The 25,996-nt window shown below is 43.7% G+C and overlaps 1 protein-coding gene across 5 annotated transcripts in view; it reads left to right on the plus strand.

Moving 5' to 3' along the window:
• zfpm2a (zinc finger protein, FOG family member 2a) overlaps nt 1-25,783 on the plus strand; it is a 170,603-nt gene extending 144,820 nt beyond the window's left edge. For 4 of the 5 annotated variants that reach the window (XM_032557964.1, XM_032557965.1, XM_032557966.1 and 1 more), the window contains 3 exons: nt 19,316-19,522; nt 20,083-20,310; nt 22,389-25,783. In XM_032557964.1, coding sequence (XP_032413855.1) covers nt 19,316-19,522; nt 20,083-20,310; nt 22,389-24,928 — 2,975 coding nt within the window. In that variant the 3' untranslated portion in view covers nt 24,929-25,783. Of the gene's footprint in view, nt 1-17,282; nt 17,595-19,315; nt 19,523-20,082; nt 20,311-22,388 lie in introns of those variants that run through there. The other variant, XM_032557969.1, reaches the window with a different exon arrangement.
• Nucleotides 25,784-25,996: the final 213 nt, after the last annotated feature.

The raw sequence follows: 25,996 nt of genomic DNA on the forward strand, positions 1-25,996 counted from the left end.
CACTAAACGTGTTAATGGCGGTAAAACAACTTACCGGTCCAGGAAAATTGTTCATATGCAGTCGTCCGTGGACATTAGCAATCAGGCTATGGCTAGCTAGGCGGGATAGACAGATTGGATCATATATTTGTAAAGAGTCAACTTGAATAAATTTAAAACAAGTCACAAACCAGTGATTATTAAACTTTCTATGACTACAGTTATATGTACTTTATGAGCAATACAGTTCTGGCTGTGTTACCAAGAAAGTAATAATGAAAAATTGCCACTATGTGTAGAGACCAACCACAAAAAACAAAGAGTAGCAAAATTTGGAGTGAGACTTTCCTGTGTAAGAGTCAGCAACCCTGTAAATAAATTTACTTGGCATCATTATTTGGTATGAATCCAGAATAGCTTGACCCAGATGCTAAAGCTAATAGTTCAACTTCTACGCCTTGTTATTCCTCAGGAATACCATAACATTTTATGCTAGTACTGTTTCATGAATCTTTAAACTGTTGCTACACTAGCTTTTTGTGAATATTTTTACGTATTTGAGTTTTGTTGGCTCTGAAAGTTGAGATTAGAGGGAATGTGCCACCAATGTGAATGTAAAGTATTTCCAGAAAGAGTAACTGCCTGTTGGAGAAGTAAAGTTACGTAAAATTAAAATCTGTATGTTCTGTATGACTGTCTACTATAAAATGAAGGGGTGTAAAAAGCAAAGTGTTAGTCTTTTAAGCTGGTGCTGTTTTATTGATTTCTATCTTGAGTCAGTTACACTTCAGAGATTCTTCTATTTGTACAAGTTTCACACAAGAAGATTATTGGTGGTGCACAGCCTGCTTCCTCCATTTACTGTGTCAACAGTTGTTAAATTTTCTATAAATAATAATCCAATCCTAACATGACAGTAGTTTAAAGTTGTTTTGGTACAGTAAAAGTCACCAGAGTATTGTCCCCTCGCAACCTAGCTGTTACCTTTAGCCTCTGGATCCAGCTGGTCAGAAATCAGAGATAGCACTTCATACCCACTTCTTATCTTCATTTAGCTAACTAATTTAGCTAACTGGAGATTAGTCAATAGGTAGTCAGAGAGCGATTTATGCCAAACGTTTAATATCTTATAACAGCTGGGGTCTCAAAAATGTCGTAGCAGTTTATGCTAACACTTTTTAAGGAACCTTTATTACATTATCACAATATATAACTTATGTTTATTGAGAAAATAAATACAATATAGCAGTCTAAGTTAACCATATTCTCTTCACTTTTACACTACCTTACTTCCCTGTCAGTTACTCTGACTAGAAATGCTTTGCATGTTCTCAGTCAGCGTTTCTGCCAGGAAGATTATTGGTGGTACACCCGCTCTTGGCTCCATTTCCTCTCTAAATAAACATTGGCTTCTCTCTAAATAGCTTCCCCATTAACATAACGTCGGTTTAAGAGGGTCATAAAGTAGAGTTTGCATCAACTGTTATGATGTTTTTGACAGTGAAGTTGCTTTAAGGTGGTGAAAGTCGGCTTTGATCGGCTTTAGCGGTTAGCTTTAGCCTCCAGGTACAACTAATCTGAGTTCAGACCAAAAGCTATCTGCTGCAGGTGGGGCATTACCAACTTACGGCCTTTTAACAGAACTTCGCTTGAAAAATTCATATAGCTTTAGCTTATCCCTGTTTAATATATGCTATTAACACATCTATTTAATTTTGGAATAGGTTTTGTATTCTGACCATATAGGTTTCCTTAAGTCCTGTCATTTTTTTTATACCTTGGGTATAAAAAAAACTTCCTGCTCTCACACAGGAAAAAGGAAACACTGTCACAGTGAGAAACAAGAAAAAAGTGTGTACTTTCAAGTCTTTCATTAAAACTTCTGAAGCATCCGAGTTAATCCTTGCTGTACATAGAACAAAAACTCAGCATTCAACAATTAAAAAAAAGAGCCAAGTAAGAGAGAAGGGAAGAGAGACACAGAAAGAAAGAAAGATGAGGAGGGTGGATGGGTTTGTGAGGGAGGTGGGGGGGCCTGACTACTGGCCTGATCGCTACATATTCATATTCCTATGCAGGCGTTATCACTTAAAAGGCTTTCTAATTACAACAACAAGACAAAAACTCCTTGGATTCCTTCCAGACCCGCTAAATGATAAAATAAGCTTGCACTCTCTCTCCTTCTTAATCTCTGCAAAGCACCTTGGAGCCTCATCTTCCAAATACAGGCGAATGAATGTGAAAATGCCATTTGGAGATGCAGGTGTGACATTTGATAAGAAACTTCTGGATTAAATATGTTCTGCTAATGAGGAACCCAGCTACCCCATCAGGGCAAAACTATTGGTCGGGATTGTGCGCGCGCGCTGATAACGTTCGGCACGCAGGGAAAAAAAACAACAACAAAAAAACATCCCAAATTCATTATTAATAAACAGCCGCAGTCTCTATCACACGGAAAGTCTGGATCCTTCAGTGGAGAGACGGGGATGTTGCGTCTCATTAGGAGACGCGGAGGGGGAAAAAAATAAGGGGTGGAGGTATTAACTGTTTTCATATTTTGCTATTTGGGACTTTTTTTTTTTTTGGTAAGGGGTGTGGGGGTGGAAGACACCATTTCAAAGGGTATGTTAATGTTGCATTGAATGTTGGAACAAAAGAGTTGAAAGTTTCAGGGGATCTGGCAGCGAGTGTAATACTCTGGCTATAGCTAATACGCTAAAAAAAAAAAAAATGGGGGGGATAGCAGCAGGCTAAGCCATTGGTGCAGCAGAGTGGGAAGTCCCTGGCCCCGGCTTGACATTTAGAACGATTTGGAGAAGATTAAAGCCGCATTACTGCTGTAGTCCGTAATGTGGGCCTGTAATGAGGTGCGAGTGCATTACCGGCTAACTTCGCCAGGACGGTATCTGCTCTCTTCCTTTTAAAGGCGGAGGGAGAGGATAGAGTTGCCTGTATGAGGCCAATGGCGGAGTTTTGGAAGTCGTAGAGAAGGGGAAGGGACTCCAGAGGAAACGCCAGCTAACGGCGGGTTTGCTACAGCTGAAGACTTGTCAGTCTAAACCAGCTTAGTTCAGCCAGCCAGTAAAGTGTCTCAGACTGACAGGCGGCACTTTGTTATCCGGACCAGTAACTGGAGGTCCATGTCATGGCAGCCTGGAAAAAAATTGTGTATTCAAATAGAAATTAGAAAAAGGAATTGCAGTAATTCTGGCAGCTGTGCTGTGACTGTAATTATTTTTGGCCTTCATTTTGTTTTTTCTTCTGTTACACACAGCGGAAGAGCTAAATCTGAAGCCGGAACTGCTGAGCAAACAAGCATACAAACAAAAAAAATGCAAGTGCTATCTGCAAAAGTAAAAACAGAGGTAATTTCACGTTTAGCGCGTGCAAATGAAGGTCGCAGGTGTCGTCCGTCTGCTTAAAAACGCTCTTTATGATGTTAATTAGCTGTTAGCGTCATTTTCCTGCCATCAAACCGTGAGAAGTTCAGAGACCCCCGCTGTTAGCGGGGAGTCGGTGCCAAGAGCTCCACAAACAGGACGGGGCCGGGGCCGATAACGAACAGGTGATGGGGCCCGATGCCTATGGCGGCGGGGATGTTGCCGAGACAATTGAATTGGGTCGGGAGAAATGAATCTTCCGGACAGCGTATCTCATGTTAAAACAACACACATTGCATGCAATTTGCTCATGCGGGAGGGTGATAAAGTGTGCTTATTTAAAAGATAAACAAAAGGGGGGGGGGGGACCAGTGCAGTAAATTGTGCATGTGTGTTTATTCCCGATGAGTAACGCCAGAGGTTTATAGTCCCAGACACAGCAGCCATACTTTATGGCAGCTCTGTGGAGGTGATAGGAGTATTTATGGTACTGGAATTTATGCTGTACTGTATTCAGACTGTACTCTGTATTTAAATGTACTTAAGAAGATTTGGCGTTTGGTCTCGTTGTTTGAGTAAATGCCTTTAGAATGGTGCTGCCCTTTTTTTTCTTCTTCTTTTACAAGAGGTCAGATTTATTTTTCCGGCGGAATCCGGACTCCCAAGGTTAAATTCAAACATTCCAAGTTTTACTCGAGCTGTTCTCAAATAGAGAGTTGGTTGTTGGGGGGATTCACCTCCTCTCTATCCCCCCCCCCTCACCCACTGCCACAGCTAATCTTAACCCCCCTCGCAATAACATTTCCACTCGGCTTCCTCCGACTCCAGACATATTTGCTCTCCCTCGCTGCTTGTGTCCTGTTAAGATTTAAACAGCAAACACAAAAACGCAGGAAGATAACCTACGAAAAAAGAAAAAAAGAAGAGTGTTGTGTGAGAAGAAGAGGGGGGAAAAAAAGCTTTGGAGAGACTTGACTCCGAACATTATTTTAAAGACGGGGATCTGAGAGCTCGCAGCGCGGCAGTGGAAGGTGCGATTATCTGCCGTGATCCCCCCCCCCCCCCCCCCCCCCCCCTCTCTCTCTCTCTCTCCGATGCACCAGAGTCATTCATCTGCCGATCCTCCTCTCCCTCCACCCCACCACCCCCAACCCCTTATGCAAAGGCAGACCCCCCTAATCATGTCGACACCGCGTGTCAGCGCCGTGGATGAGCGGGGCCTAGAGACGGGGACGGCTCTGTAAACACGAGCAGGCAGCGAGTAGGAGGGGAGGGGGGGGGGCTTTCCGTTCCCACCACACGCTCGCTTGGAATAAGCAAAAAAAGAGGAAGATTTAGGGATTTTCGCGGGTTCCCAACTTTGTAGCATCAGCTCAGCGTGTTTTTCGGAGCTTTCTGGGTGCTGCCGATGGGATGTTGTTCTTAGCTTATGAAGTGCCGCCTGCTTGTTATAAGCTATCTCTCTCTCTCTCTGTCTTCTTCTTTTTTTTCTTTTTTGTCAATAGAATTAGAATTTTTGGTAGCCGAATCCGTTCTAGGGTTTAACTCTTCGGTATCTGCTGACCTTTGCTGCTGGCCTCTCATATTCAGATAACAAGCAGAATCTTTATGAGGAGCTCTTATTATGCTGCTGGCGCCATTTTTCATTTGACCTCTAGATTCGTAGAACTTTTTTTTACACCTTTGTCGGTTATGAACTATCCTGACAGAGCAGTAAATCTAGTGTGGGCCAACCCTTCTATAAACAAGCTAATACAATTGGCTGTATCAATTGGGACGTATATTAAAAACAGTGAGCTGTGCTCCCTCTCTTTCTCTCTCTCCCTGTCAGGATTCTATTATGGAGCGTGCTCCCGCCCCTTGTTTTGATACAGCGGTAATTTAAAGAGCGATCTTAATTGACTTATTTTTTTTCCGCATGTCTGTCGGAGAGCTTGCGCACGCACTCCCAATAAGAGTCTTGTTTCTTTATTGGGCCACACACAATGTACTGAGTTCAATTTTACCATTCATAATGAATGCAGCCTCGCCATTCAAATGCAGCCATAAGCACACAGCAGATAAGAATTTAATTAAATGTAGATTAAAACCAAACAGGAAAACACACTGGCTGATAATTTTTTATCACGTCCCCTGGTCATATTTTTTTTTTCCCTCTGCCCCCACCACCTCCCCCCCCACCCCCCCACCCCTCGGTTCATACTTTCGACTTGTTCTTCCTTGGGCTATATCTTTTCAGCTTGCCAAAAGTGGCGAAACACCTCACACATCTCACCGTGGCGCCGTGAGATTGTGGCAAAATGCAAAAAAGAAAACGAGGGGCGGTCACACGATTAATCAGAATCCTTGTGTCTGGGGGAAGATGGAGGCTGGTGGAGGATTGAAATGGGGGGGGGGGCAAAGAAGGAATTAGTTGCTTCATCCCAAATTTGCATCATATTTCCAAAAGGACGATCCCAGCACTGTAGGCAAGGGGAAACATATCTTGCTCTCTGCAGGAACAATTAAATGTTTTTCCACAATGGGGAATAAATGTCACCTTCAGTATCAAAATGTCCATACTTGCTAAACATGTTGTTGCACCGAGTGCCTCGAAAGCATGCCTGAGCAGGGGAAAGGGGGGGTGAGGGGAGGTGTTTTATTTTTTTATTTTTTAAAGTGGACCACAGCCTCGGCTAACGCGCTGTGACACACATTCAGGAGCTGTTCACCTCGGGCTGTAATAGTGTGTCGAACTCCACTGGGGATACAGCGAGCAACTCCAAGGCTTGTCAGGGATTTCCTCCACCGCTGAAACCTTACACCCGGGCGCTCGCTTACATATTCAGCCACTCGTAATTTCAGAAGACTTTCACACTTTCACATAGGAGTTTCCACCATGTTGTACAGTTTAATTATTATGAAAACTGACAGGCTTAGTGTTAACTGTTTTTTTTTTTTTTTTAATCTTTTTTTTCTTCTATATCGATGAACGTTAATTTCTCACCACCTGGCGTATTCACACCAATTCATTTGGATATTTTTTTTTAAAACACTTAACACAAAACTCAAACAGTTACCTGAATGGCTTTTATAATTCATTCTAAAACAATGAGAAAAAAAACCCAAAACTTTTCAATTGGAGTGTAGGTGTGGGCGATACTGACATAAAGTTTTATCGTGATATTTTGTGGTGCTATTGTGATAACAATAAAAGTGATTAGAACTATTTATAATGACGTTTCTTAGTGACTGTATGACTGTGACGGCACGACACAGTGAGAATAGACCCACAAACACAAACACTGCTCTTGAAAAACAATTTTAATACGCTGCAAGACACCAGTCATATAAAGAAGTATGATTTATATCTCTAAACTGCTCGCAGTAACTGCTTTAGTCACATTTTCAAATTTATTTATTGATACTTTCATTGAGTAAAGCTACCAATTTTGACAATGTGAATAGTTTTGATGGATTTAAACTTTATCGACTGCAACCTATTGTGACAACAATAAATTAAAATACTTAACAAATTTATCACAAACGATACAATAAATATCCCTCTCTCAGGAGTGGACCATATGGACTTTCATGATATTTAGCGGCACTATTGTGGTAGCGGTCATAAGAACTATTTATTATGACTTGTTTTATAGGTAACTGCATGGCGGTGACTGCATGACACAGCAATAATAGCCACACAGACACAGATACTACTTATGGAAAACATTTTTAATATGCTCCTATAGGACATCAGTATTTTAATTCACTAAGCCACACACAATAACTGCTTGCAATCATATTTTCAAATTTGGGAAAATAGTAAAACTAACAATCCCGACAATACAGACAGTTTTACTAGGGATTTTTAAGTGTCATTAATTGGAATTTATCAAGACAGCAATAAATCAGAATTCTTAAATTCTAAAATGACATGAAATTTATCGTGATAAGTGATAAGATAAATTCCCAGCCCTGTTGTGGGTTGGACCATTGTCCTTCTGTGTGTGCATGTGCAGGATTGTAAAACCTGATTTCAGACGACGTTGTTGAAGACTTCCTGCTGGTGCGTCAGCAGCGAGGGTTAGACATCCCTGTAGCCGTTGCCCGCCCTGGCTGCCCGGCACCCGCTCTCCCCGCCGCCGCTTCTCAGTTCCACTCTATTACCCTCACGCAGGCCGATTGGCCTTTTCTGTGGGGAAAAGAGCAATTTCCTGTCGCAGTCTGTTTGATCAAGTGCTAAACCCTTGTGATCAATAGAGAGACAGATGTCGGCTCCAGATGGCCGGGTGGCGATACCTGGGGCAGCGTGGGGGGCTTGCCAGGACGACAGAATGGCAATGAGCGAGGGCAGCGGCTGCACTCCCTGATGCACCAGCCGCCGAGGCACCATGTGACAAACGCAATTAGGCCTTTTAGCCGCAGATTATTTATTTCCCCTCGCAAAGCCACTGAAAATTTAATTAGCACGTACTTTAAGCAATATGTAGAGTTACAGGGGTGCAGAGACAGAGGGCACGCCGAGGTGGGGTACCACCGACTGCAGTGTGTGTGCTGTGAATACCGAATCAGCATCCACGCAAACAAGTTGGGAGGAAGAAACCCACATGTTACGGTGGAAATTGGGTGAGCATTCAGAACTTGAACAAACGATTTCAGCAAATCGATAAACGCCGCATTCCAAAATGGACGACAGGTGCATCTTTCTGGCTCTCCGTCGTTCTGGAGAGGAGAGGAAATAACTGCCAGCACCAGAAGGCCAAAATAGACTTTTTCCAAAGAAGAGGAGGAGAGAGCCTTCCATGTTTTAAAAGGCAAGCATTTGCATTAGGGCTGGCATTCACTATCCACCCCCACCCCAAACCTCTTCCTCAAATACACACACACACACACGCGCACCCCCCCTCATACACCCACACACACGCAGACCGGCCAGCCAGCCCATGTGGCGTAGGGCCGGAGCCATGTTGGAGGAACCACTGAGGCGAGCGGCGGTGGAGCGCCACTCTCCCAGGAAAAAGAAAAAAAGCTTGCCGCCATTGGCTCCGCGCCGTTCACCTGCCCCCACCGAGGCATGATGGGAAGAGGGTGGGGAGGGGGACACGGGCCACGAGGCCACAGCTGGAGAAGAGTCAGGGGTGCAGGGGGGCTGAGAGGGAGGGAGAGTTAGCTAGGCCGTCCTGTCACGAGGGGTCTTCTGGTCCCATTAGCAGGGCTTGGTCAGGACGGACCCCCACCCCCCACGCACACCCCGACCAGCCTGCCGCCGCAGCGGGGGCCGCAGTAAACACATGTCGACTGGCCACAACCAGGACACAGGCAAGCACTTACCCGCAGAGAGGGAGAGCTAATAGAGATCTCAGTGGGACAAACCTGTCCAAATAAAGAATAAAAGCCGAGCGGAGAGCAGCCAGTCAGGGCTGCGCTTTAATAGTCTACGCCGCTTTGCTGCGGGATGAGGAGAAGCCGACGTCTAACGAGGGACAGCGGTTTGGTACACTGAAGGAATGTCGGCGTTGTCTGTTTTGAACGCTGACAGCACTGCCTAAACTTACTAGAATATGCTGGAAACCATTTTATTTCTCTTAGGGTGGGGGGGGGAAAAATGGACGTTTTTATAGAACTGAAAACATCTTATTAAAAGAGATATTGAACGAATACATTTCTAATTGAAATACTCTGATTTCGAAGCATCCCAGAGCAGAAATAGCTGCTAATTCACATTTGTTTCCCCATCCCCCCCCCCCCCCCCCCCCCCCCCCTCCCTCCTCACCACCTCTTATAAAATGATTACAACAGCATTACCAGGCAAACATCCCTCAGCCGGAGAAACGTCTCTCCGTTTCAAAGCAAAAACATTTCATTTTATCCTTGTGTGAAATAAAAAAACGCTTACTCAGTCACATCTCTGCGCCGTTTGGGTCAAAACTGTTTGTTCTAATGTCCTCAAACGACTCCTAATTGAGAGGCTGGGTGACATTGTTCTGTGCAGCCGCTCTGAATGTATACAGTAGAGAGAGAGAGAGAGCAGTGTGCCAGGCTCCCCTGGGACGACTCTTTAATTTGTGCATTCTGACCCACGTGCCATTCGCTCAAGGCCACCATCTCTGGGTAACTGATTGCATCTGCAAAAAAAACAACCCAAAAACACTTGATACTAATATTAGTCTGGATACTTTGGTGTGAAATGAGAGATATTTGGGATGATGGGAGAAGTCGCTTAATGCAAGATGAATGATGTCTGCTGCCCTGAAGTACAGTAAAGTCTGCCATATTTGTGACATTCTGTCTCAAAAAAGTGGGGGTAGAAAAAACATAGTTAAACATTTGAGCTCTTATCGGGGGGGGGGGGGGGGGGGGGGGACGGTTTATTTTTAAAATGACAACATTTTCCTTTTTGATCAAAATCTGTTTCTCGCAAGACTAAAAGAATCAGAACCGTGCTCCGGAAGATGTATATGCAGACAGGCGTCTGTGCTGGCCTGCTATGTCTGAGGCATCTCTGCATCATCGCAGCAGGTCAGCCACCGGCCTGCAGCTAGAGCATGAGAAGAGTGCCTCCTACTGGCAGAGAGGACACAATAACACAATCTGTAAGAGCTGCATTGATAAGAGTCAGCTAAATCTAGTTTACTGTGCCATCACTAATAATAATATTAATAATAATAATAATACTTGGCTTATTTGACCTTATATGTGATGCTTGCAGTGGGTTCTAACTGTGAACTGGCAGAGCTGTGAGTCATCCTAATGTGTTCATCTCTGCTGATCCAGAAACAATCCAAATATTTACTGGTGTCCATGAGCAGGATTTGTTCAGTGTTTGTCCGGTCCGCTGTCAGGTGCAGATACAGACATTATCCGCCTCGTTCGGCGACTTGATTTATTTATTTATTTTTTTGCCACATTTGGGAAGCCATGGTTGTGTGACGGTTGTGAATTCCTCCTGCGATGCAGCTTTGTTTAAGAACAGGGAGGCGACTGTTTCTGGCGCGCAGCTACTTGATATTCGGAGGTGCGAGCGGCTTGTTCCCATTTGACCAGGAGGAGCCGGAGCTGATTTGAAGACAAGAGGAGTAGAGGTCTTTAATTACAACCCTTCTCTGTGGCTTCAGGCACCACTGGCCTCACTTCACAATTAAGACCAGCAGTTAGTGCAGAGCCAGTAGACGGAGATGAGAAATGTAAGTAGCGGTGGAAAAAAAAAAAAGAAGAGGAAAAAAAGAAAGAAGGGTCCACATTAATAATCAACTTCACAAAGGAGATTTGAGTTCCACTCTGAATCTGGAATCACATATTAAAAACTTTCTAAAGTAGAAAATAAAAGCCCAGAAGCACTTTTGTGCGAGAAAACCCAACACATCTTTCGCTCAAGCGGCGCTGGTAAAATTGATGTAGCAGTGTGGTTTAGAGGTTGATTTTAATTGCTGGGTACAAATTCTGAATGTTTGACAGCTCAGGTAAATTAGGTACGTTATAACCAAGTACAGTTAGTTCAATAATGTGTTCTGTTTGACCTTGATTTAACCAGGAAACATCAGGAAACCAGAGATTGAAAATATATTCTCCAAGATTGCTCTAGCCAAAACAGTATTGCCAACGTGGGTCTTAAAGGCAATTATCTGGGTTGCCTGGTCTGTGTACCTGTCTTCAAAATAAACAAAAAATAAAAATTGGTCCAAGACTAACGAACAAATAGGTAGTGAAAAATGTATACGTTTGGTTGTGGCAATAAGCCCAACTCACAAGGTAAGAAGGACATGCACAATATCGAGATTTTTTGCTGATTACAGCTCTGTAATCAGTTTAGGATAATCGACTCCCAGTCCGGTTTATACATTGTGATTTTATTTCAATTGAAGGGTGCTTCCAATGCTACAAAAAGATAGCTTTGAAAATACCCCGAGTTGTGTTTCACAAATCCAGAGCTGTGTTTTAAAGCTTCTCTGTTGAGTGTAGGATAATCAGGCTCAGGTTTGATAAGTCTCCATATTTTAGGTATTTTGATCTTTAGTCTGTTATCTGTTTAGCTTAGCGCTGCCTTGAAACTCCTACAGATGCTAACTTTAGCATTGTTAGCAGCTCTCAGTCAGTCACTGTTTTCTCACAGTACTGATAAAGCGTTTTTATCTTGTCTGTAAGTAAAGATAGTTGCCAAACAAACAATCTGAAAGCTCTAAATGCTTAAGTACTCTTGTGTAAGTACTCTTGATTCAACTGGTGGGTTTTGTAACTTTGTCACACAAAACAACAAAACAGCTTCCTTTCTTTTTATCTTTTATTTTTGGTACTAGTGGCTTTTTTAGACAGGAAATGGGCAGAGAGGGAACCAGTGAAGATATGCAGCAAAGGTCTCAAGTTTGGGAATCAAACCGTCCCAAGACTGCAGACTCTGTATGTATGGGGAGCGCCGACGTCCTGACACACAGTTTGCTTTCTTACTTCAAAATAAGAGTCTCCAACATAGAAACAGGGTGTCAGACTTCAAGAACTCATCTTCATATCCAAGCTGTTTTAGCCCAAGCTGTTATTGCTTGGGCTAAAACGCGTAAAACAAGCTAAGCATTAGCATTAGCTCTCTTGCTAAGCTAGCAAACGCTCTCAACCACAATCCTTATGACAATTCGTAGCCTTTACAAAGCTCATGTAGTCATTCGTAATACAACCCATATAAACATAACAGCCTCTCTGTTCCCTACTGAACACCAAACGTATTTAGTTTTACTCCAAATGTTTATGTGGAATCTGTTAGAATTACACTAGTTCACTAAATGCTTGATTAATTAATTATTTTATTTTTTTTAGAATTTTGATGACTAATATTTAATACCCTCCAGAATTCATTCTTTTGTAGAGCATGATGCAATGAGATAATGCCAACGGGACCATTTTTAGTGCTCCCAGAAGCCCCATTCAACCCTTCCTATAATATGTGGCTGCAGTGCAGGGAGACTGTACTCCAGAGCCATAATGGCCTCAGCCACAGTAATGTGTTTGGACAGATGGGAGAGGCAAGTGCTGATGTGCTTAACTACGCATTTTACAGCTAAACTATTAAAGAGTTGTGCTGTTTACACACCAACATTTGAATACCTGTCTTCAGGCCAGTTTAATTATCCGGGCCCTTCTGTTATTTCTGCTGCTTTGTTGTCTCTCAGCTTTTTTTTTTTTTTTTTCTTGCACGAGGCATGAGAGATTTGTTTGCAGCTTCATTAAGATATGGTGTTGGTAGCGGGTTTGGAGGAAGCAAAAAAAAATATATATATATAAATAAATTTTAAAAAATGTGCTTAAGTATCTCGTACTCCATTCTCCCTGCCTTCTCCATGCAAACACAGATACTGTACACATCCATTTTCTTATAAAGTCATTTAATGTGAGAAAATAAAAAAATAAATAAATAGAAAAAAAAAAAGAATGCCCTGTGATGCACACTCTTTGAAATCTCTCGGGGCTTTAGGCGAAGGGGAGGAGACACACGCGGCCCCTGGTCCCTCCGATTCATCCTGAGACGTTTGATTAGCTCACGAGTGCTTATGCTGGGGGCCGAGGGGGAGAGAAGGGTTTGCATTATAATTTTGCTTCATGAATTCCTTCATATGTTCATCTTCAGCCGCATGTTCAAATAAACCATTAATCAAAGAGGAAGAGAGGGACGAGGGCATTTAGCCAGCGGAGCCAGCAGTCTCGGGGCCTCGGCGAGCCGGTGGATGTGGTGTGTTGAGAGGCGGTCGGAAGCGACGCTTTTTAATTATCTGGACTACATACAGGATGCCGTTTTTGATTGTTTTAATGAGGCAGCTGGCCTATTGTCTCCCCCTTAATTCCTCCATTGTTTTTAGAATATGTCATAGTTCTTTATTCTTTTATCAGGTGCTCTGCAGGAGGATTTAGACAATAGCCGTCTTTCCAACTGCATTGGCCACTGCACAAAGGCAGCTCACACTGCAGACAGTTAGCAGGCAAAACAAGAGCACTTTCCTTCAGCCCTTTCCCCAGTTCCTCAACTTAATGCGTTTGGTCGTTTGCTCTAACTCTTGACCCCCCCGCCTCCCCTAGACCTCTGGCGGCTCACCTGGATTTCTCAGATTTGAATCACCTGTAACGAAAAGGCAAACAGCCGTGACAAATCTTCCTAAAAGAGCTCCTTTCGCGGGAACGTTTGTTTTTTTGTCCGTTGCACGGTCGACGCCTCCGCTCAGGCGGATTTCAGCGCTCTGCTTTTTGACGCAACGCCTTGCAAAAGTATTCATGTTTCATCAAAGTTTCATGTTGAACCACGAGCTGCTTTGTGTTGCAGCGGCGCTTCTACGCGACAAACCACAACGAGGTAGAATTTAAAATGATTAGAAATGAAAGTCGGACATTTGTGACGTGCCTTGACGCCCTTAAATAAAAGTTCAGCGCAAAAAATTGCCTTATGAAGTTAATTGGTTTCCGTTGCACATGTGTTGCAAAACTTTGTCAATATTCGGTTGATGTCAGAAAAAAAACCCCCACAATATCATCTTCCATCTACTACTTCCTGTCGTCGTCTTCTTTGTGGTTTGTGCGAGTGGCAACATCTGGTTGTTGTTTTTGCGACTTGTGTGATGTGGAAAAAGTGTTTCCATTGCAGTTTTGCCAAATAAATTAAAAGAAAAAAATATATATACAGCTGATAGTAGTGCAAAATCTTTTCATGGAAAACTAGTTTTTGGTGGGTTTTGTTCTTACTTTGATATTGCTGTGTTTCCATTAAGCAAATTTATTTTTAAAATGTTCAACTGCACAATTATACGGTCAATGGGAACGCAGCTACTCAGTGTGCTAACTTTAATCTCAGTATAAAGCCGGTCATTCGGTGAAGGTCTCCGAGGATTTTTAGAGAACATTAGTGAACATACGGCGTCGTGAAGACTAATGAACACACCTGATGAAAGATTCAGACTAGAACGATTCTATAAAATCAAGAAACTCACAAACATCCTTGAGCAGTCTATTCATAAGAGGACGCTCTTTTATCTTACTCAAAAGCACCTTTCGTAGCTTGTTTTAGGTCAATAATTCTTGAATATTCATTAAAAAATAATGCTAGCTCCGATGTCAATTTTTTTCCCCATCTTACTTGAAAGTTACTTGTACGTTTGTCTTGTCTTATTTCAAATGTTCTAACATATTTGAACTAGCAACTAGAAAAAAAATATGTGGTGCTTCTGCAGTGTGCCTTCATTCAGAGGCCCTTATCAGATTTGCTGGAATATTGACTGCTACAGGAGATTCTTTCCTGTCCACAGCCATCAGCATTTTACAACAACTCTGGGGAAAAAAAAGTGTAATATGAGTTTCAACATCTTATTTCCCTCTGAGATTAATGAAGTGTTGAACTGAATTGATTTGACAGGTCAGGGAGAAAAAGTTGAAAGCAGGGTAGGAAAATTTTTTTTAAAAGAAAGTCGAAAATAAATCCCATTTTCAATTCAAACAAAAATCACCCAGAAAACACTAGTCTGAGGTTGGTGGCAGCATCATGCTGTGTGGATGCTTCTCTTCAGCAGACGGTGCATCTGGTGAGAGTTGATGGCAAATATGATTCTAAATACCAGACAACTCTGGAAGAAAACCCATGAAGAACTCTAAACCTTCCAGATTTTTATTTTTTTTAAAAAAGAGTTTAAAAAAAACTTCTATTTTCCACTTTACAATTACACTAGTTTGCTTTGGTCTGGGACAAAAAACTCCAAAATTATGTCGAAATTATGTAATAAAATTAGCAGCTGTTTCATTTGTAAAGAATGAAGCAGATCTCAGATTTCAGGTTCAGTCTCCTCTCATGTTTTGCGTCTCACCTGTGAGGATGCGGCTGCGGCGCCATCTTTATCCTGCGGACAGGCTCCATATAAAAATCCTGCTAACCTGAGCGATTGTTTCCCCAGTTCCAGTTCAAACGGTTTTCCTGCCGCCGGAAGCGAGTCACTGCAACGAGCTCAGCGCTGCCTCGGTGAAACTGGGACACTCGGCCCTGAAACTCTCTTCCAGCCTGTTCACACACACACACACGCACGCACGCGCGCACACACAGCAGATGGATGTGCAGCAATCTTGGCCGGAGGGAAAGCATTCGGAGTCCGAGTTTTGTTAAAACGCAGTCCAACTTTTTCATCAGACGTCACGTGAGGACGCCATCTCTGCTTCTGGATTGATCCGAACAAACCCGACTGGTATCTGAGAGTCAGGATCTCGTTCTTGATTCTCTTTGTAAACTAAGAGCATTTGAGAAACTCTGAACTTTTTTTTTTATGGCTGCTGCAGCGATATACTCCTCATTGTCAGCGGCAGTTTTGTATCTACCTTGACGGTGACTCGGGCAGACAGTGGAGAGGAGTTTTGTTATTTTAATTAGGAGATAAAAATTCAAAGGGTCTCTCCAGGCGGTGTGTGGTATGACAGAATCAAGGAACGACGAAGCAGAGAGGGCCTGAAAGTGCGCGTGTCGTCGCAGCAGATTGGCCGACAGATAGGCGTCGCTCTTTAATGTGGCGCTGGCACGCGCGCGCGCCGTAGCAGGGAGGAAGCGCGCACGCAGACGGGATTGAGACAGACAGGGTGTTTTTAATAGCGTGTCGCCGTTCTGACGTGTTTGTGCCGCTGTCATTTTCAGGGAGTCGCAAGCAGGAAGTCCCGGGAATGTTTTAATCAGGATAACCGACGTTAAATCTGATGCTTTGCGTTTTAATTAATATAAAGGAAGTATTTATCTCAGAGGGTTAACACTGGTTCACACATGATCTGTCTGTAGTTGGGTTTTGCGTATCCAGGGAAACAGAAATGTGGATTTCTTTCCACCCGTTCAAAGGCGCCCCCAGAAAAGTCCATAGGGGTGGCCAGACTGGGCCGGTAATAATTTTAAGAAAAAATTAAAAGAAGTAATTTTGTTTCAAATGTAATTAGGAAATGCTGATCATAAGCTGGTTGTGCTTTGTTGAAGGATAATTCATCTTTGCAATAAGTACATACTGCTTTGGTTTTATCCAAAAGTCCATCATTGTGTTTTTTTAAGTGAACATGACCCAGTCTGACTCTCCTTGTTCATCTTTTCTCTCCTATATGTGAATCTGCATTGTTGACCGCAGTACAAGACTGTGTTAGCTTTGAGCTAACTAATAGAAGGACTTTTAGGTCAAAATAGGTAATTCAGTTAATTAGTGTTACGCATATTTAACACATTAACCTTTTTAGATTAATCACATGCATTAGCAGGTTAATGTAGATTGTCCTAATGTTTTATATTAAAGCTGCAGCATGCAACTTTTACAAAAATATGTTTTTTTTCCATATCTATTAAAACTGTCCCCATGTTGTGACAGTATCATATGAGACAAATAATCTGTGGGAAAAAATCAAGCTCCTCTGCTTCCTCCCAGTGCTACTATTGTGTTCTGCAAAAATTGGTCCTGGTCAAAAACAACCAATCAGAGCCAGGAGGACGGTCTTAGTGCTGTCAATCAACCTCGTGTATGTGGTTCTTAATATCCTAATTATGGAGACAGGAAAATTGTCATCGGTGGCTATGCTAGCTATGCATCGGTGGCTATGTTAGCCTGCCCTGGATTAGCATTCATGGCAGGCTGTCTTGTGGTGAACCAGCTATAGCTTATCAGAAAGCTGGGGAGAGGGGGTGAGCAGGAGAGTGATTGACAGCACTAAGACCCTCCTCCTGGCTCTGATTGGCTATTTCTGACTGAATGGTGGATTTCTGCACTTTGTACTAGGAGCACTGGGAGAAGGCAGAGGAGCTAGATTTTTTTTCCACAGATTATCTGTTTTATACAGTCACCACTTAATGATAATGTTAACAAATATATAAAAACATTGTTTTAAAAATAAAACTTACATACTAATGCTATTTTATTTTACTTTTTTTTGTTATGAATTTACTTTTTTTATTGGGTTTTACATTTATGCCCTTCCATGACCTGAATATAATTCCTTGTAGGGCCAGTGGGGTGGCCAACATTTTTCACAAGGGGCCGTTAGCCCCAGCTGCCCCCCCCTTTGGGGTCGCCACTGTTGGTTCACCTTCATCCACTCCGCAGTGCTGTTTTAAACCTGGTGACTCACTGATGTTGTGCAGACATGAGTTATCAGCGCTGCAGACGGGTGGGGGCGCCTCTACAGCCTCCGCCCCCTTCACACCTCTCCTCAGGACTCTCTTTATTCCACACCAGCCAGACCTCACGCCACGTCCCCTCTCAGCCTGACACTCCGTCGGTATGTTTGCACATCTTTGAAAGCCAACAGCGCGCTCTAATTAATTGTCCATCCTCCCTCAGAAACAATGTCCTAATTCTGCCATTTAGCGGGAGCGTATCATAGTTTGTTGTTATCTCCGCAGCCAGATTTCTGTAAATAGTCATATTAAAAACTTTAATCTCTTCAATGGGAAAATGAAGTGCAGCTGAAAAGCCTGTCATGTGCTGAGATAAATTTTTATCAGAGCTAAAACCTTCATTCTCTCCTTTTGCCCCCTCAAAGCTCTCGCACACACACACACACACCCTCCTCTGTCTCTGACTTAATGAATATGTTCAGAAGATTTCAGAGGAATGCTTAATCCCAAAACACAACAATCTAATAATGTGGAGGACCTGTCTCAGTGCTGCAGCTGACAACAACTCTGGGCATCAGTGTTTCCCCAGCTGAGGTCGACGTTGCTCTGAATATGGGCGGCACACTGTAAAAATACTAATATCTCATTGTACTTGAAATAAGACAAAAACTAACATACAAGTACATTTTCAGCAAGATATAGGAGCTTGTGTTAAGTCAATAATTGCTTAATGCTTATTTTTTTAAAAAGGACTAGTTCCACTGGCACATTTCTTCACTTGTATATTTTTCCCATGTGATGAGTGAAAAAAATCTGTCAGTGAAGCTAGTACTTTTTATCAATATTCATGAATTATTGACTTAAACAAGCTCCTGTATCTTCCTGAAAAGTACATTTTAAGTTGGTTTTAATTCCAGGCATACTAACATATTTGTACTAAAAAGTAGACCAAAATAGTAGTATGGAAACTGCTACAATTTGGCTTTTTTGTGTGTTGAAAATCCTTTGTTTTCATTGGTTTCTTCTAAAGCCATGCCTATTATGGCACATGGTGGTGGCAGCATCATGCTTAGAGAAAGCTCTGCTTTAGCAGGAGTAGGAACCTGGTCGGTTGATGGGGAAAAGAATGAAGCTAAATCTTGAGAAAACCTGTTAGAGGCTGAAAAGACTGCAGTCTGTGGTGGAGGTTTGTTTATACAGGAACAATTCTGTTCATTCAGTGTAATGCAGAACAAAAAGAAAACTTGTAAATAAAGTAAATTCATCACAATTGCAGTCAGTCCATGTTTACTGTAGCAAACATTAGAAAAACACAATTATTGGTACGCTGACTATTATTTATAAGGAAGAATAGTTGAAGTTAATAGTTAAAATCCCGGTAGAGTTCAACAAACTCCATGTTTCCTGGGATGCCTCAGAAACAACCACTGGGGATGCAGACGGTGTCCAATAGTTGCTATGGTAACTTGCTGACCATGAGATACCATTTTTTGACTTTTTTTTTCTTACCTTCCTGTTCACTATGCATAGTTGTACAGTACATGAGTTCTTATCCAGGATAGAGGTAGTGGAGAAAAGAAATGTTTGATGCTATTTTTATTCCAAAGTGAAACAGAAAATCATGACTTACTAATAAGAAGGAAATGAAAAATCAACCTGACTTTTCAGGAATACCAGTAACTGTCTCATCTGCTACTGTTAAATTCAATCTTATTTTTTAACCCTAGAAATGCCATTTAATGTATTTTTTTCTACCGTCCCATTGTGTGACATCCTGCACAAAGGAGCGTTACCATAGATTCTTCCTTCCAGCAGCTGTTAGACTCTAGAACCGTCACCAACAAACTTTAGACACTAAGCCGCCTGTCTGTGTTTCCTCCAGGCGGTCAGCTGTGGTGCACCACCACCAAGAACATGATGGAGGGCGAGGAGCTGGTGGCGTTCGCCGTGGACTTCGACTCGCGCCTGCAGGCCGTCAACCACATGTCTCTGAGCGAGGGCATGTACCCGGCCCGGCTGCTGGACAGCATCCAGCTCCTGCCGCAGCAGGCCGCCATGGCCTCCATCCTGCCCACCGCCATCGTCAACAGTAAGCGCCCAAACGCTTTTCCACTCCCTCCACCTTCTCCGCTCCTCTCTGCACCCGCCCGGTCACCTGCCTTTAACGAGCGGCGGCGTCTCCGGCGGGTCGTAGATTAACCCGGACGAGTCTCTGCGTCACAGATAAGAACCGTCGACCTTGAAGTTTTTTTTTGTTTTTTTTTTGGGGGGGGGTTCACGTAAACACGCGCTGAGGCCCCTGAAGCGAACGTGTTAATTGCGGAACACTCGCCTCATGCAAATAGTGTGTTTGTTTACTCAGCAGAGGGCTATCTGGGTTCAGCTCGACAGGGAGGCTGCTGGAAGCAGATGGTCCAGTGTTCTTGTTTGCCCTTGAGAAAGGGCTAGCGACCTCGTGCTAGCGGCGCAGCGATAGGCTGCAGCCCAGGATTTGGTGGGAAAAGCCTTTTAATGCAGGCTTTGAGAGTCACCACTGGAGAAGAGGAGTGTTTATGTTCAAGCTTTTTTATTTTTTATCTTCGCACTCAAACTTGAAAGAATGGTTTGCATCCTCATATCATGTCCCCGGTTTGTCCCTCCTCTGTTCAGAAGACATTTTCCCCTGCAAGGCGTGTGGAATCTGGTTCCGGAGCGAGAGGAACCTACAGGCTCATCTGATGTACTACTGCAGCGGGCGACAGCGGGAGACGGAGACGGTGGTGGAGGACGGTGACGGCGGACCCCACCAGACCCCCAGCGTCTGCCCCTTCCCTCAGTGCAACAAGAGCTTCTCTGGAGCCAGGGCCCTGGAGATCCATCTCAGCACCTCGCACAGCGGTGAGCGGCAAAGGCACGGCTCCAAAGAGATACAGATCTGGGGAAAAGTACTAGCTCCCCGTTTTAATTTGTTCAGGTTTTGCTTGTTTTGTCACAAAACTCAACAAACTGAGTGAATAGTAGCAGTTTTAGATGCTGATTTCATTTATCAAAGGAAAGAGCTGCCCAAACCAATGAATTAGCCAAGATCAATCCCATTTTTTGGAAAGCTGGATAAAATTTTACTCACACCTGGAAATGGCCAAACTTTGAAAATCCAACATTTACAGAAGAGTAACCAGTTTGACAGCATGAAGTAGGCAACAAAATGTGAAAAAATGTGGGAGCGTCAAAACACAAAATCTTACCAAGTATTTTCAGTCAAGTGCAGAGATCTTATTGCACTTGAACTAAGACAAGACAAGTAACTTTTCAGCAAGATATTGGAGCTTGTTTAAGTCAATAATTCATTAGTGTTGATGAAAAAGTTATAGTTATAAATGAAATAGTCTGCCAATGTCATGATTCCTGGATGATAAATTTTCCCAGAAGTTACTGCGATAAATGATAATATTCTTGTTCTGAGACCATTTCCAAGTACCGTAATAGTAATGCCATAATAACCCAAGAATACATTCTCAGAAATCAATAAACTTCAAATTCTAATAAACATTTAACACTGGAACTGGAAGACATTTTAAATGTCCAAAACAAATAAAACACCAGAAACAACAAATAAAATGAATGATGAAGTTTCTGTAAATACAATTGTCCTTCATAAGAAAAGGCTGGTTGAGACCAAAGCACCAGATCGAAGACTTTTGTTATCTAGTCTTGGTAGAGCAAGAGAAAAACAATGAATCATGCAAATGGAAATTATTGAGCTCATTTTAATTTAGCAAGCGATTAACTGATTTACTGCTTATTGCAACAGGCCAAAGTCGAACAAGACATTTTAACTTATAATATGGAGAAAATGTCTTGTTCCACTGGCAGATGATTTCACTTATAACTTGTACTTTAATGTACTATAATAGCATCTATATTAATGAATTATTTAGTTTTGTGTTATTTCCAGTGTACTAAGATATTTGCTCTACAAACTAGACCAAAAATACCTGGTGAGATTTTGTGTTTTTGCAGTGCAGAAGGCGTCTCGTTGCGCCTGGCGTCAAACTAGTTCAACATTTCAGTCAAACAGTGTGATGGTCTGGACAGGGCCGGACTTACAAGGCAGTGGGTCCCCGGGCTGGAGACGCTTTTGGTGTCCTTTTGACGAAGGAAAGATTTTACTAATGCAAATTACAGTATATTAATTCATACATCAGCAGGTATGAATTCATGTATGATAGGTTCAATGCCTCCCATAGCCAATATCTCCATGTTGCTCCCAAAAAATCAACTACAACTTCATAATTTTTAAATACTTGAATATTGTTTCTGTTCACAAAAATCTCAAAGTAAATACAACTCACCTAATTTGGGCCTATGAGTTTTAAATATTATAGATTTGCAAAAGCACATATTCATTGAAAAAAAAAAAAAAAAGAATAAGAAAGGAAAACATTCAGGCACGCCCCAAAAATGGAGGCCCTGGGCTACTGCCCCTGGAAGCCCTTTATAAAGTCTGGCCCCGGGGTCCGAGCTGCTGTGATGCTTCAGGCAAATAACGAAGTAGAAATGGATTTATAAGGAGCAACTTCACACTGGGATAGGTTGGTTCAACTTTTATCTCTTCAAAAATAATTTGAAAACTTTTTTTTTTATTATTATTAAAACTTGAGGATTTTTGAGAGATAAAAGAGAAAAAGCAAGATATACATTTTGATTATGTATTTTAAATTTGAAATGAAAATGCTTTAGAAAATTGGACAGTTCTTAACATGAGTATGGAAAAAGTGTCACTTCTTTTAAGGAATATACATATCCGGCTGTCTCTAAGCACAGCTGACAGTTTATTGTGTTAAGAAAAAAAAAATCAAGTGAATGGGAATAAGCTTGGCATAAGGCGCGAGCGTTTGATGGCGTCTGCAGTTAACTCTAAAGGAGAAGTGGGAGACGAGATTCTGAGCAATTCTCCTCTTTTATCTCCCTCACAGGTGTCAAAATGGAAGAGAGCCTCCCTCCTGGCACCAGCTTGAAATGCACAATCTGTAACTACACGGCAGATTCTCTTATTACATTCCAGCATCACATCATGTCTCACCTGTCACAGGCGGCCTTCAGATGCAATCACTGCCATATCAGCTTCCAGAGCCACAGGGAACTCTTACAGCATCAGGACTTACATGGGCATGGCGGCAAACTTCACAGGGAAGGCGACGGCACCGAGCATTCCCCCAGGGGTCCGGAGGACAGCCTCCAGCAGCAGCAGCAGCAGGGCCGTGCAGAGCTGGCCAACAAGAAGGACGCTCTGATGGGAAGTCCCAAAGGGGCCCTCAGCAAGGAGACGGCCACAGACGGAGAGGCTGACAAGGCTGAGAAGAAGCCCATGCTGTCTGCTCAGAAGGGAGAGGCCCACCCGGGCAGCAAAGCCAGTTTTTCTTACACCAGGATCAAGTCAGAGCCCTCCAGCCCCCGACTGGCCTCCTCCCCCGTGCAACATAACATGCCTACGTTTCCCATGGGCCCCTTCTTGTCTCAGTTTGCCTTCTCCCAAGACATTTCCGTCGTCCCGCAGGCTTCGGAGATTCTGGCGAAGATGTCAGAGTTGGTCCATCGGAGACTGCGCCACGGCGGGAACAGCTACCCGCCTGTCATCTACAGTCCCCTGATGCCCAAGGGGGCCACCTGCTTCGAATGCAACATCACCTTCAGCAACCTGGACAATTACCTTGTCCACAAAAAGCACTACTGCAACAGCCGCTGGCAGCACATGACCAAGTCGCCGGACTTCTCGGCGCTCTCCGAGAAGGTTCCAGAAGCGGTGAGCCCCAACAGCGGTCACAGTTCTGTGAGCCTGCTGGCCGGCTGCCACCCGACGGAGGCAGACAGCAACCTCATGCAGTCCACCTGTATGAACTCCAACGTGTTGGACATGATCAACGCCGGGGGCAAAGCCCCCGACAAGGATCTAGCGGGGCAGGTGAAAAAGGTGTCGACTCCAACCGGGGCAGAGGAGCGGCTCAACGGGAAGCAACTGGAAGGGAAGAGCCTGAGCACGGGGTTGGTGGAAAGTGACAATGACCCCAACAAGACCACCTGTGAAGCCTGCAACATCACCTTCAGCCGTCACGAGACGTACATGGTCCACAAGCAGTACTACTGTGCCACCCGCCACGACCCCCCCATGAAACGGATGTCTGCTAACAAGGTGCCCTCCATGCAGAGGACCATGAGAACCCGCAAGCGCAGGAAGATGTACGAGATGTGTCTCCCGGATCAGGACCCCCAGAGGATCGCTTTGGGGCAGCCGGGTTTCCTCGGCGTTCCTCCGATGAACCCTTGCACGTCTCAGGAGGCAGTGGAGAGTCTGGCCGACCGCTTTCACCCGCGCTGCGACATCTTCCCCGGCATGGTACCCAAACACCTGGAGGCCTCTCTGACTGTCACTAAGCCCATTCTGCCTCCCAAATGCAACGCTGCGGAGCAGCAGGAGCTGGACGCACCCATTGATCTCAGCAAAAAGTGTTCACCGGTCCCCGACAAGACATGTAGCTCTCCCAAAAGACTCTTGGACTATCACGAATGTGCAGTGTGCAAGATAAGTTTCAACAAAGTGGAGAACTACCTGGCACACAAACAGAACTTTTGCCCTGCGACAGCTGCTGCCACGGCTGCTGCTGCTGCCGCGGCTCAACAACAGCAGCAGCAGCACAATGAGAGCGGCGCCTTGGAATCTGCTCTGTTCCCAGATGTTAAGAGCGAAGGGAATAACAGCCCAGATGACGGGTACGATAAGAGCCCTGGCAAATGCGAGAAGAACGGGAATGGGAAGGTGGTGGTGCAGAATGGAGGCATGTTCCCCCCTCACCTGGCGCCTGTGCCGGGACTTAAGCCTTTCACTGAGCCTCAGCTCATCCCATCAAAAGACGAGAACAAGAATATGTTTCTGCCCCACTGCCTTTATCCAGGAGCAATAAAGAAGGTGAAAGGTCCCGAGCAAATATCGCCGTATTTTGGGATAAAGCCGACAGATTACGTGGCAGGGGGGCCGGTGATGCAGGGAGAGGCGACCGAACAGGAACAGAGCATCAACGGAGGAGGAGAGACGGTCACAACCAGAGAGCAGGCTCCACAACCTACAGCAAACGGCTGCCCCCACCCTGGCAAGGAACCCCTTCCCCTCCTGCCCAAAAACCGGGGTATGGTCATTGTCAACGGGGGGCACAAGCCGGAGGAGCGGTCCGGCACGGCGCCACAGCAGCAGCAGGAGAACCAGCCGCAGTCAGACAGCCAGCCTTCCAATCCCTCGCCCACGTGGGGTGTGGAAAACCAGGCCGACTCCAACGAGAACATGTCCCCGTCCTCCAAGTCCCCCGGCGAGGAGGCGGCGCCGCCGGCGGCCAACAAAGGCGTGAACGGCTCCGGGAGCGGCAAATACTGCCGCCTGTGTGACATCCAGTTCAACAACCTATCAAACTTTATTACCCATAAGAAGTTTTACTGTTCATCACATGCTGCAGAGCATGTAAAATAAGTTGGAAAGAGACCCAAGACTTGTTCTTCCGTCCCCCTCCGCTCCCCAACCTCCCTACCTTTAAACCAGACTTTTCCTCCTTTGTTTTTGGTACACTGTTGTGTCTGGAATAGTGCATCACGCAGTGCTAAAACGCTGCTTGTGGACAATCAAGAGAAGCTTCTTCTTTCATTGTTTCAAGACTTAAAAATGCAAAACCCCTTGGTTTAAAAAAAGAAAAAAAGAAAACGAGAATCGAGAATAATATTGGTGCCACGTTCACATTAATTTATTTTACAATCAGTATTATTAGGAGTAGTGATCTTAATTTAAATTCAAAATGAAATTTATATCAGAGTTGTTTGTAATGTTATTGTATAGTCATTCTTGTGTAGCACACATATTGTTTACACTGTAATGTAGGCTCAAACGAAACAATAAACAAAAACGAGATGCATTTTAGACTCAAAAATAGCTACTGAGGCACTTGTGTATTCTTATTTGCTGTACCAGTTTCCGTATGCTCAAAATGTCTCCTGCAGATTACTGCTAGTGACTTACAAACCCACCGTTTGGAGGCGAGTGCCAGGCTCAGCGCTGCATCTCACATTTTGGCATACATACATGGCTTTGCATACATATGTGGCTGTTTGTCCTTGTCTCTTTCGTTCAACTCGGATGTGGATGTTTTCATGAGGATGACGACATTCTTGTATAGTACTCGTATTTCTGTTCGATGATACACTTTGGTCTCCCTTTTTGAAATTTTGCTCTCAATGCAATACTTTGTAAATGAGGGAATGTTACTGAAAGCAGTATTATGACATGGGGACTGTGCATATAATTATTTGTTACCCCATTTAAAAAAAAAAAAAACAAGACAAAAAAACTAAAAGACGCTGTACGAGAATTAAGTTTATTGCTGATGAACAAGCCGGGTGGGCGGTCAGTGGGGAATACTGATGTAAAATGATCATTCCAATGTCCTGATTATGGGAGAAAATGTTTCTTAAAACGTTGTTGCTATGCATGTATATGGATGGAATTAAATTCCAGATCTGTTGGAAATTTTTATTTTGATGTGGTGTC

Source organism: Xiphophorus hellerii, chromosome 3 (assembly GCF_003331165.1).
Source record: "Xiphophorus hellerii strain 12219 chromosome 3, Xiphophorus_hellerii-4.1, whole genome shotgun sequence".
Taxonomy (NCBI): Eukaryota; Metazoa; Chordata; class Actinopteri; order Cyprinodontiformes; family Poeciliidae; genus Xiphophorus; species Xiphophorus hellerii.